The sequence below is a fragment of the Mycteria americana genome, chromosome 10 (assembly GCF_035582795.1).
Source record: "Mycteria americana isolate JAX WOST 10 ecotype Jacksonville Zoo and Gardens chromosome 10, USCA_MyAme_1.0, whole genome shotgun sequence".
In the NCBI taxonomy this organism is placed as follows: domain Eukaryota; kingdom Metazoa; phylum Chordata; class Aves; order Ciconiiformes; family Ciconiidae; genus Mycteria; species Mycteria americana.
Genome location: NC_134374.1, coordinates 8,301,712 through 8,314,243, shown reverse-complemented (window position 1 = coordinate 8,314,243; position 12,532 = coordinate 8,301,712). Strand labels below are relative to the sequence as shown.

Sequence of the window (12,532 nt, the reverse complement as noted above, 5' to 3'; positions counted from 1 at the left end):
ACGTGCTGACTCACACTCCCCATTTCATTCAAGCCCGTATTCAGCAGCCACACTTTTCATGTCTGCTGCTTCAACGGAATTTTTTCACCCTCCTGCCCCCAATTAAGGGAGGGAAACGTTATAAAAGATCACATATCAGATTCGTGACTGATCACATGAAGAAAGATGCACAAAAACAGGTGTTTGCCACAACTGTTTAGTTTTACTATTTTAATATCATGAAATAAAAGTACAAAAAATTTACAGGTATATTGTTTCTTACATGAAGATCGAACAGTTAACATTTGCATTTATTTTTGCAGCGAAACCTGTACTCTCAGTCACAGAATGTGAATATTAGCCACTGACATCACCACTGAGCATTTCATTTTAGAAAGAAACTGCAGAGGTAAAAGGCAACAATCTCGCAAGGCTTCGTAAGAACCAAAAAAATATTCCAACTGTTAAGACCAGAAGTCATGCTTCAGTAAACCACCCTTCTCTGATACAGGTTTCACCACCTGGGAGGCTGAGAGTGTTAAGACATTTGAACTGGACATGTTGTCTAAGGGATCGTAAATAGGGGGCTTCTTGTTTAAAGGCTATCAGCATTTTGGTGTCCTTGTTCAACGCATTTGCAAAAATAAGCAGTGTGTGCACATGTATGAAAAAGAACGGGGTGAGATCATCTGCAGTCTTGACATAGCTTGTGCTGTTTACTCCATTTACCACTCTTCTCTGAAGACAAGTCTCAAACTGTTGTACGTAAAGTGCTGAGAGTTCGGTAACAGGCAGTTAACTAACCAATCATTATTAAAAACAAGTTTCTCCAAAGTGGACATCCAGGAATGCTTGCAGATTGATGCTGCCAATTAACTGACTGAAACAAAATCCAAGACTTCACTGTATTTTTTCTGTTTCCCCGAACATTACAGCTGCACGCCTTCCCCACCCAAGCTGACCTGAACTTCATCAGCTGTACACGGAGATGAAAAAGCAAACCCCTGCATTACCGTAACCTGCTAAAATGTCAGACTATTTCATACATGCCCCTCAGCTTTTCAGACAAGCTTTCAGGTAGAAATTTATTTATGACAGACTGGTCTGATCAAAATACTATGTCCTTTGCCGGACGGTGTGGTGCCTTTTCAAATAATTCATTTCATGAAGCATGCATGAAACCAAATTTTGAGTTTACAAATAAATAAAATGGTGCTCACCATTAGTTTTTATATATTTTACCATTTACTGAAATGCTTAAAGTAACTCAGTCCCTTAAGAATGAACTTGGGGGTGTTTAAATAAAAAATATTTGGAAATTGAAACCACATTCAAAATTGGCAAAACTATGCTTTGTTTTTGGAAGGGTCTTGCTTGTTTCTTCTCTTTACATCCCAATTATAAACTCTAGCCATATCTGAGGGTGTGGAATTAAGGAAATAGCTCGTGCATTAGGAAAAGAAAAAAAGAAAGAAAGAAAAAAGAGGAAAAGCAGGTTATACAGTGGGCCATACTTCACTTACTTGTAACAGTCAATATAGCAACCATTTAATGAAAGAGCTGACTTGATGCAAAGCCTTAACACACAGGAATACTAGTAACTGTTAACAGCTGCAGCATTTATACCATTTACTTAAAAACCTCCAAGAAGGTATTACAGAGCAACACACTTCTAGTTTTACTTACAGCTACCCTTTTCTGATTTCAGTCAACCTGCCCATATCAGCTCTAGTTGCCCATTTCAGGCATCCATAACTTCCTGCAGCACTAGGATAGCTTAAGCATCAACTGGAAAAAACAAGCCGTTGTCCCTTCGTTTACTAAATCTAATGCTTCAGTTGACGGCTACCCTCATCGTTAAAATAGTTTTTAAGTATAAAAAAAAAAAACGCACACCTCTGGAGGTGGTTCATGATAGCATAAAGAAACAAAAAAACCCAAGGTTAAGCAACGCCTAAGCTAGCACCAAGCTTGCTGCAGCAGAGCTTGCGTTGCTTGGAGAGCATTGCAATGGCAGCTGAATCGGGTATGATTAGCAATAGCCCAAAGGACGATATTCATATGCTCTAGAGAGGAAGGGAGAGTCACTTTGCTCTGACATGGCCTCCTGGCCATCAATCCACAGCACCGATCCACGCTTCCAACTCGCTTCCAGTCTCGGCTTGCAACCACCACAGCAGGCTTCACAGGGACCCAATCACAAACGCAAGTTTTGCTACAGCTAACGCACCAACCCTCAGCTCAACACTGGAAACGCAGTATCCCGTTTCACTGCTAGAAAAGGTTAAGTTCCTAGAGTGCTACAGAATTTTAAGGGCAGCCAGTCTAAAATAAAAACATGTCAGGAAATTGGTAATTACCTGTATGTTAGCTTTCACATACGCCTCTTCCCCGCAAATAAAAAAAAAGGATACTGACTTCTGTAGTGGTGAACTGATCTCTAAGAAAATCCAGGTCTTCCTCTAGAAGATCAAGGTTTCTTGTGGCTGTTGACAAATTCTTCTCTAACAGAGCCTGCGCTTCATCAATATCATATTCAAGCATCACATTGGCCTAAAAAAAGAAAGATTGATAAAAGCTTTTACTCTTGCACTGTAAGGAGTAAGCCATAGCAGGCTTATTTCAGGCTTTCGCTTATAACATGACATTAACAAAAAGCTGTCCTGACAGGCCAAGACAAGAAGATTCAGGACGAGCAATGCCAGAATCCACTTGGGGCCTCCACCACTTCAGTAACTGAGTAATAAATCCCTCTAGTGACTTAAAAAAAGTTCTCTTCCTATAGCTAAGCAACAAGGCATTTCTCTCCCTGTGGACTGCATTCAGCCTTTCAGGTATCAGTATCTCATCTTCACCATATTTGAAAAGCGAAAGACCACGATTCTTAGCAGCATCTTTCAAGTGTCACACAACTCTAGAAACAATTTTTCTTGCATTCAGGATTAACCTTATGTGCTGGTTTTGGCTGGGATAGAGTTAATTTTCTTCACAGTAGCTGGTATGGGGCCATGGTTTGGATTTGTGCTGGAAACAGTGTTGATAACACAGGGATGATTTTGTTACTGCTGAGCAGTGCTTACACTGAGTGAAGGCCTTTTCTGCCTCTCACCCCACCCCACCAGCGAGGAGGCTGGGGGGGCACAAGGAGCTGGGAGGGGACACGGCTGGGACAGCTGACCGCAACTGACCACAGGGACATTCCACACCGTATGGCGTCATGCTCAGCATATAAAGCTGGGGAAGAAGAAGGAAGGGGGGATGTTGGGAGTGATGGCGTTTGTCTTCCCAAGTCACCGTTAGGCGTGATGGAGCCCTGCTTTCCTGGAGATGGCTGAACACCTGCCTGCCCATGGGGAGGAGGGAAGGAATTCCTTGTTTTGCTTTGCTTGCGTGTGCGGCTTTTGCTTTACCTGTTAAACTGTCTTTATCTCAACCCACGAGTTTTCTCCCTTTTACCCTTCCAATTGTCTCCCCCATCCCACCGGAGGAGAGTGAGCGAGCAGCTGGGTGGGGCTTAGTTGCTGGCTGGGGCTAAACCACACCACCTTAGGATCTCTGTGTGGAACACTGACAAACAGTCTCATGGCATTGGTGATTCACAGAAGTATTACAGGTTATTTAAAGATACAACATGTATAAAAGTCTTATCCTATACCATGGTGGTTTTTAATCTACAAATCTTTATTTCAGTAAGAAGCTACCACATGAAGAGATAAAAGAGCAGTATCAAGTGAAGATGCACCAGTGATGCTTTGTCCCATTCAAGAACTGGGCATTGAGCAGAGCCACATACTACTAACTAGATATGATCCCAGGGAATGCCACACAGAGGTGCAAGAGTGAGATAAGCCATTCTTCTTTTAAAATAACTGGAAGACACAGTTTCCCCAATAATAGTAACAGACATAGCCCAACATGCAGACTGTAAGCAACAAGGAGGATAAAGGCAGAAGGCCGAGAACACCTAAATATAATTAAATTGCTTGTGACATTTCATTATAGCTTTTCTGTATGAACCATCAATAGGATGAACTTTCTCTGATATTCTGTGACAAAATAAACCTGGGATGCTCCATGAAAGTCAATGGTTGTAAATTCTGAAGACAGTCTCCTAAAAGCAACAGGTATCAGACAAATCTTCTCTTTTTATGATAGAAAAGAAGTGGGAGAGGCTGGGAGTAACTGCCCAATCAGTCCGGATGCTGCGCGTGTCAACAACGTTTCTGTCCTAACCAAGTCGTTTTGATTGACAGCCAACACGGGCATTTGGGAACATCTGGGATTTAGAAGTCTCAAAATAAACATTAGCAGGTTATCTCCACATATAAGGAAGCCTCTGAATACAAAATATCCCAACCTGATATCACTTAAGTACTTAGAAATCTGTGTTTTGAGCTCTGATCCCACCAGTCTTTAGCACAAATTCCACTCTAAATGCTGGCAGATACCTGCGAGTAACAGAAATCCCATCTTTCCCTAAAAACACGCATGAAAAGGGAAAGCAAGATGCTAAATACAAATAATGCAGAGAAGATGGGAAGCCACTTGCCAAACTAAGTTATTTTACTGGGCATGTTCCCATCGCAGGCAATGCTGGATGGTAATTTGAACCACAAAGGGATAAAAGCGATAAGGAAAACATTCATCAATATGCTTTTTGGAAAGAACAGTCCAGCAAAATCACAATCCTCTGAAGTCTTACTGTTCATGCACCAAATAAAATCAAACATGAAACCTTCACTAACGTGCTGAAATTGTCTTGTTAGGTTTGCCCTGCTGACAGGACACAGCTCCACTGTGCACACATGAACAGAATTATGCCCATAGCCACTAGAAGTACAGATAAGACAGCAACAAACACTGTCTTTTATAAGCCTTTTATAAGTTATTTAAACAGTTTCAGAGAAAGTTCCATTTTACTTACCCCCAACCACAAACAAACTTTATCTGTAGGAGGAACTGAAGCTTTGCAGTAGAGATTATCTGCCAATAAAAATCTGGTTTCCATTGGATGTGTGGAATCCTTAAGACAAATGATAAAACTTAAAATTGCTATTTTCACTGGAAACTTATGTCAAAGACATAAAACTTACAGTAAAGAGCACACTTTTCTGCTTTTTGTCATTGATACAGTATTAACTTTGGTGGAACTTTATGTAATTTTACTTCAATGTTAAAGTTAGAGCTCCAAGAATAAAGCATTTTAAAAAGATATATTTAAAAACAATATAGAAATCTCTATAAATAATAGAGATGAAGTCAAAGCTTAGCTGCAATCTATACACTATTAAAAGTGAAGTTTGCATTACAAACATTAACTTTTTTTGAACTAGCTTTCGAAAAGTACTACATACCTTTAAAAACAATTCTGTTATTTATAAAGGCATATTAAGTGTGCTCTCCAAAACATTTCTTGCAATGTGTTCTGTTAGGGTGGAAAGGTAGTTAGCTTTTCTCATACTCATTAGATATTCAAAATAGTTTACCTTTTTCTTCTGCATGTGTTTTAAAATTTCTAATGTCTGTTTAATTTCAGGAATCTGACTTTTTAGCCTGTGAATTAACAACAGTCATAATTTATTATTTTACAGAGACACAAAGTTTCCTAAACAAGTGATCAGTTTTATTATACAATCCAAGCTCCATTTTAAAACTTGAAACTCTAACAGCTTTCCAGGCTTACAAATGCAGATTTGAAAGATATGGCATGTAAAGGCACCTCAGCTACAGCTTCACCTGCTTCTTATCATACTGAGGCTCATTGGTTTTCTGAAGCAGAGCAATACATATAGCTTTTAAACTGGAACAAACACGTATTAACAGTAACAGATACCTGATTGCTAAAATGGTATATTTTTGTGTATTTCTGATCTCCCCAGAGGAGAGGGAAACCTCAGCAGAAATACAAATAAAAAACACTGTAGGTAAAACAAAACAAGTGTTTTTCTTCTGAGGTCCACAAACTATTCTAACAAACAGTTTAGTACTACAAGACTTGGCACTGTTAAAACGAAAGCTCTCTCCAGAGTTCAGGGCATCTCCCTCCTCGACAGCCCTTGCAGCAGCCTGGCAAAGACGCTGGCATCCCCACTGGCCTTCCAGGCCACCCTCCTCTGCAACCAGCAGGCTCAGACAGCAGTGACTGCCAAAGCAGGCCTCCAGGTAGATTATGAGGGATATTTGTCCATGAAGGAAGTGTAATCTAAATAAAACATTACTTGAAGCTTTGATTTTAGCTTTTAAAAATTTGCTTCTTGCCTAGCTTCAGATGAAGACTGAAGCTACTGAAGAGAGACGAGATTACTACACCAAAAGTTACAGGCTTGATACAGTAGTCATTTGACAAAAACATATTCTTATTTACACCAGGCTGACAAAATTAAGAGACTACAGCAGTACTTAGCCTTAGCCTTAAAGGCTAAGGACCAATTTCAGCAATACTGTAAATTCTTTTGCATGTAATTCTCCGGAAGAAGAAAGAAAAAAAGCTGGGCTTTCCTGCAAGTACTGCAAATATTAGCTCTCCTAACATCAACTTTTAACTTCTTGGGATATTTAAAAAAAATAGACTTTAAAAAAAAAAAAAAAAACCACAACTGTGCTAAACATTTCCCAATTCTGCAAAAATTATGACTTACCTCCTTTTCTTTTGAGCAAGATTAAGTTCCAAAAATTTATACTTCTGATACTGCTCATCCAACTTCTTAAGAACTACATCTGCTGTCTCATTTCCAGGCTGTTTCATAAAAGAATCTACATCTTCCTTTAAGGGGAGAAAGAAACCCTCAATGTTAGAAGAGTTTTACAGAAATGCTAGATACAGTCATGCTATCATCTTACTGCAGCTAAGTCTAGAGGGGTTTTTATATGTAAACAAACTTCTTTTTTTCCGGAGTGCAGTACAAAATAATTTTGTTTCCTTTCTTAGTTAGCCACCTTTTCACTTCCCCCTCCCCCTTTTTTTTGGTAAGGAACTACAGAACAGGTGCAAGGATTATTTCATAACCATATTTGCTACTACCTTGTTAGTGGTGCTTTCGGTTCTGGCCAATGCCAAATGACACCTAACGGGGACGGATATCCTCAGACCACGGCTAAACTTTGGTTTCCTATCTGTAAAGCAGGGATAATGCTTCTCTGTGGCTAATCGGATTACGAACTATTTAGGATAAGACTGATGAAGGAAAAGAATCACGGCCTGATCAAGCATGTTGTGGCAGAGAAAGAGGCAAAGGGGGGAAAACTGTGGTATCTGCTCAGGCAGGCTTTATGGTATTAAACAGCTTGCCTTCAAAAGCTCCTTCTATAGTCAGCAGGAAGCCATGGAAACCTCTAGAGAACAATTCCAGCCAGTCCTCTATCATCAACTGGAAAAGCAGCCAGAGAAGACAGGCCTGAGCAGGCAAGGATGCTGACCTCTGCAAGTGCCTCCTTCAGACTCCCAGGAAGCAGTTCATCTGCCTGCAGGCAACGTTCTCAGCCTCATGAAAGGCTTGTCCGGCCAGAGATCAACCATGTGTTTCTGACCTTGACAGCATTTACCTACGTATAATTCAAGATGACCACACTTGTCCACTGTGGTAATTCTGTCCTTATTTGTCTATATAGCTCTGTAAAACCTGATGGAAGCCTACCATAGGCCTCTTCAGCTTCTCCTTTTTAACTAGGTGTTTCCATTCTAGTAGTTTCACATCAGAAAAAGACTATAATACATTACTAAAGTAGTATCAGACGTATAGCTGGTTCCCCTCCTAAGCTCTCTTGGCTAAAGAAACTTACTATGAAATCACTGAACCTGGTAAGAAGTCATCCACCTTCCTTATCATTAAGGAAATCTGCAGTAGAAATATGAACTCCACAACAGACTTCAGCAGGCAGCATGATCGAGGTGGTAGAATAGAACTCAAGGGACCGCATTTCAGACTAACTGCCCGAGGAATGCCTTAAGCTACCTCACCAACAACAGAACAAGAAGCATTCCTGCCTCCTGATGAAGCCTGTAGAAAAGCTTTAACCAAAAAAACCCAAGGATTAGATTCAGGCAAGTGAGGCCTGAGGATGTTCTGAAATCAAACTCCCTCTTGTGGAAACTATTCTGCTCATGTAAATCACGCAAGACAAAAGGAAAAAGCAGGTGGGCAACAACTCACCCCACACACTGCCTGGCACCCCACCTCTGCCTCAGCTAATGCCTGTTTGTACAGATAGACAAGCAGAACCCAAGTCCTCCTGAAACGAAGATGCTGAGAAGTGAATCCAGGCCCCCTGTTATACTGGTGATCTCCTCCCACTACATAATGCCCCAGTCCAAGGCAGGCTCAGATTTACCACCCAGGTTTTCCAACTGCAACTTCCAAGTCCCGCTGGTTGGGCTTTTGGCCCATCTTACCCAACTGCAAGGCTGAGACACAGTCACTTCCTTGAGCTTGAACAGAATAGCTTCGCAGCAGAGCTGGGTGTCAATGCTATTAGGATCCCTGCCTCATGGGGTGTCATGCAGCATCTCAACCGCAGAATTATCTTACAGGTTCTGCAAGGACTGGCCAAAACTCATCTCTGTCTTTTTAGGAAGAAAATCACTGGCAAAACACCATTGCTGTACACCGTAAAGGTAACACCATCTTTGCAAACTTCAAGCCAAGCCACACGAACACTCTGTAAAAGCCCTGAAATAGAGCAGGATAGCACATTCCCATTCGGCCTTATGTTTATCTTTTGAGTGATGACCCAAATAAAGAGCTGCAGGCACTCGCTCTGCTTCTGTGGAGAGCTGTCATCACCTATGGGCATATACAGAGAACATGACAAGAGAGACACGTTTTCAGATTTGCATCCACTGCCCTCCCACTCACACGCATGCTAAGGAACGCAGAATAAGGAAGGCATTTTATTTGGAAACATCTGGACAACAGCTCAGAAGAAAACAGAGTTGAAAGTTCTACTTGGAGTGTTTTTTAAACTCCAGTGAAACCCTGAGTCAGTGCTTAATGTCACTTGAAATCTGGAGAGGCACAAGGATCCATAGATCAATGCCCAAGAAAAAGTATCCACCATAAACTGTTTGAAGAGCCTTTACTGAATCAAGACACTTAAAGAAAACACCTCTGAAGGCAAGATTCACAGTAAGACTGCCCACGTAGCACGTGCCAAGGGGAATGTCAAGCAAGTGATCAGGAAGTCTTTATCGTCATGATAGTATACAATGGTTTTGAAACAGAAACCTATTTTCTGAAGAAAAAGCCTATAATAAAAACCAGCCTCAAGACACTATTATTTTAACTTTGTGGAGCAGAATACCATTAAAAACTTCTTAGCATATGCTTATTTTGAATAAAAAAGTCTATCTTAACATCTACATCCAAGTACTCTAAGATCATCATCATCGAGGATCTCTTCTGCAGAGATGTCTGTATTTGATTAGAGCACCTCTCAAACCTGAAAATTAGGAAACTTCAGTGGGTTTTAGATCCAGACATAAGGTTATGAAGAACTGAACAGAAGCACAGAACTAAGCCACAACCCCCAGAACTCTCCCAGGACGTGAGATATTTCAGACACAAGTATCAAAAAGGAACAACGTGGAACCAAACGTGAACTGCATTGACAGCTACCAGCATGAAAATGAAGGATGTGATAGACACCCTCAAAGTGTTTGCTGAGGCTGGTTATCTCCCATTCCCTGCCAGGGTGGCCACCTCCACTGCAGAGTCAGCACAGACCACAAGTTCTCCTCTGTCACGATGATGAAGGTCTCGTAGGGCAGCTGAAGCTGTGGCCCTTTCCCTTTGCTTGCGTCTACATTAGTCTCCCATAAGGGGGGGGGGAGGGGGGGGAGGAAGTTAGCCGCAGGCAGCAATGGTTTTACATCCCAGTAAGATTTGCCAGACCCCAATAATTGTTAAAGAACCTTAAAGGAAAAGTAGGATCTGGATGCACTGAAAGCAAGCGTACTGTACCCATTTGTTCAGGACCTATGCCCTAGCAAGACACACAGGTAATACAAGCACAATACCTAGAAATGCAAATCAAATCAATTTATGTCTATAAGAGCAGTCATACCTGATCAGTCCAAACAGCTCTGGTAAAGGTATCAAGACAGATCTGAGAACTATAGACTTTCAAAGTCCAAGAAAATCTCAGTAATAAAGCAACACAATAAACAAAGCATTCACGACAGACATCCAACGTTTCAAGATGACACCAAGGCAGCCAGGTATAGCCAGTCTGATCAATACTTATTGATCAAATGAAATAAAGTAGCAATCAAGACAGCACACCAAGAGCTAACTTAGAGCAGAAAGTGAACAACAGATAATTTTGACATTACGTCACTGTATAAGTCAATGAATTCTTTTTTTCAGCCAGTCAAGAGAATTATTAAGTGCTTGGTAAATCACTTTTTAATGTCAGATAAACAAGTTCAGCCCGTTTTCCAAAAGACACAAATTTGTCGGTTTCCGAGAAGTCAGGAAACCTAGCTGGACACCGTGGTCGCTTCCGAAGAGTGATTCTGCTCAATGATCAAGAACTAGATTATGAGAGGAAGATGGAGGGAAAGGCGCTAGGAGGGCGGTACAGCATCATCCGAGATGAAACAGAAGTGGCAACGTTGTGCTCTGTGCAGAGGGAACCACCATAAGGAACCACGGCTTAGCGTGTACGACAGGAGGGTTCATTCATAACACGCGCTTCGTTGGCACGTGAGTTGGCCAGTGAAAGAACACGATAACGCTTAAAACGGGGATTTGAGCTTGCTGTAAAGTGTATTAATACTTAATAACGCCAAGACACAATCCAAATAATGCAACTCACCCCGTGAAAATCCTCAGGACTAAGGCACCCCCCCGCCCCCCGGGGCACAGGACCCTGCCCGGTTTGGAGAGAAGAGAAGCGCTCCGGTATGGGGCTGTCCCTGCCCGACACCGCAGGATGGCCGCGGGCAGGGCAGGCCGGGCCCGCGGGACAGACCCGTGGCACCGGGCGCGGGCGGCCCGGGGGAGCGGCGGGGAGGGGAGATCGCCGCAGCTCCTCCGCCTGAGCGGGGCCGGGCCGGCAGCTCCCGCTTAGCCCCACAGCCCAGCGGGGCGGGCCGCGAGGGGCAGCCCCGCCGCCTTCCCCGCCGCCCGCGCTCCCTCAGGCACCGCCCGCCTGCCAGGCCGCGGCCCCGCCGCAGGTGCCGCCTCACAAGGGACGGGCCCGGCCGCCGGAGCGCAGCTCCTCCCTTCCCCCCCAGCCCCCCGCCGAGGCGCGGAGCGGCCCGGCCGGCGGAGCCGCCGCTCACCACAAAGACCGCCTCAGGGATGCCGAGGGGGCCGCGCTTCTCGCCCGCCGCCACCTCGCCGCACCCCGTCTCGCTGCTGGTGGCCGCCGCCATCTTGGGGAACCGACGGTGCGTGCGCGGCCTTCGCCGGGACACCAGAGTCGTACGTCATCACGTCACCGCCGCGCGCGACCCCACCCATTGGCTGTCAGGCTTTGAGCGACGCGATGATGCGAGGGCGGAGGCGAGCGGGGTAGGCGGGGCGGCGGCCGTCCCAAGGCGTCGCCCATTGGTGGCCTGGGGCAGGGGGCGGGCCCGGCCCGGCTCCCACCGGCGGCCGGGCTGGAGGAGCGGCCCGGGCAGCGCCGCGCTGCCGGCGGCCGGGGCGGGCCGGGAGGCGGAGGAGGGCGGCGGCACTCACCTCCGCCCGGCCTGCTGCGGGCGGCAGGAGCTTCCGAGCGCCCTGCTCCGCCCCGGCAGCCGGAGAGGGGACGAAGGAAGGGGCTGCGGGTCCCAACCGCTGCTCCTGCCGGCGGAGGCAGCACCCTGGCTCCTGAAAGCACGCGTTACCTCACCTGCCCGTCCCCCACGCTAAACAAGCAAAATACCCACATATAATAAACAATAGAAACGGGACCACCCGTTAATAATTTAAACATTTCTAAAGGATCAGAAATAAAGCTTGCCCTGTGTTTATACGTTTACATTTCTACCCCCGCGTTCCATCACGCCCTTGCTACGGCACCAGTTCGGAGCCGGGGCCGGTGACCGGAGCCCTGACGGGGCTTCAGAGAGGCAGCAGCGCCGGCAGTCTGCCGCTGCCCCGGGCTTCCTCAGCAACAGGAAGCTTGGGGCTGGCAGTGACACAGCAAGAATTAGCTATTAAATAGTTCAAGCTCCTAACTGAAAACAAATCTCTACAGCTAAATGAAACAAAACAGCCCAGCTTTTAAAAACACTGTTCTTCAAGGCTGCTAATCTAGAAATAAGAAACACCTGCAGAAGACAGACCTCACTAGAGTGTCTTTTCCAGGCCCTTGGCACTGTGCTGCAATGGCGACTCGTTAGGGAATTAATCTAACTTTAGGCAACCTAAACCAATACTAAACACCTTTCCAAAAAGCAAGAACGCGTGCCCGCACACAGTCCTCACAAAGCTCACGAGCAGCTACAAGCAATAAACACTCTGCAATTAAATGTTTTCATGCTGTTGACCTCTGATCTTCAGGCTTTCTACGTGGTACATGCAGATCTATGAAAACAACCCTTACACCTCCTCCAGCAGAGTGACTC

General features: G+C 44.5%; 1 protein-coding gene across 2 annotated transcripts; it reads right to left on the bottom strand.

Moving 5' to 3' along the window:
- Positions 1–191: 191 nt before the first annotated feature.
- Positions 192–11,419, bottom strand: VBP1 (VHL binding protein 1). 2 transcript variants are annotated; one of them, XM_075513484.1, is made up of 6 exons: positions 11,261–11,419; positions 6,618–6,742; positions 5,466–5,532; positions 4,904–5,002; positions 2,394–2,532; positions 192–1,396 (listed from the first exon to the last, which is right to left on the bottom strand). In XM_075513484.1, the coding sequence occupies exons 1-6, from the start codon at positions 11,351–11,353 to the stop codon at positions 1,326–1,328; spliced, it is 594 nt and encodes a 197-aa protein (XP_075369599.1). In that variant the 5' UTR covers positions 11,354–11,419; the 3' UTR covers positions 192–1,325. The 2 variants fall into 2 exon arrangements, with proteins under 2 accessions (XP_075369599.1, XP_075369600.1); XM_075513485.1 differs by lacking the exon at positions 11,261–11,419 and adding an exon at positions 10,792–10,975.
- Between the last annotated feature and the right edge of the window lie 1,113 nt (positions 11,420–12,532).

Bases quoted from the DNA above. Each gene is read 5' to 3' on its own strand.
- VBP1 (XM_075513484.1), bottom strand. From the start codon at position 11,353: ATGGCGGCGGCCACCAGCAGCGAGACGGGGTGCGGCGAGGTGGCGGCG. The intron at 5,533-6,617 runs GTAAGTCATAAT...GTTAATTCACAG, and splicing joins CTTGCTCAAAAGAAAAGGAG to GCTAAAAAGTCAGATTCCTG. The intron at 5,003-5,465 runs GTAAACTATTTT...ATTTGTCTTAAG, and splicing joins AACACATGCAGAAGAAAAAG to GATTCCACACATCCAATGGA.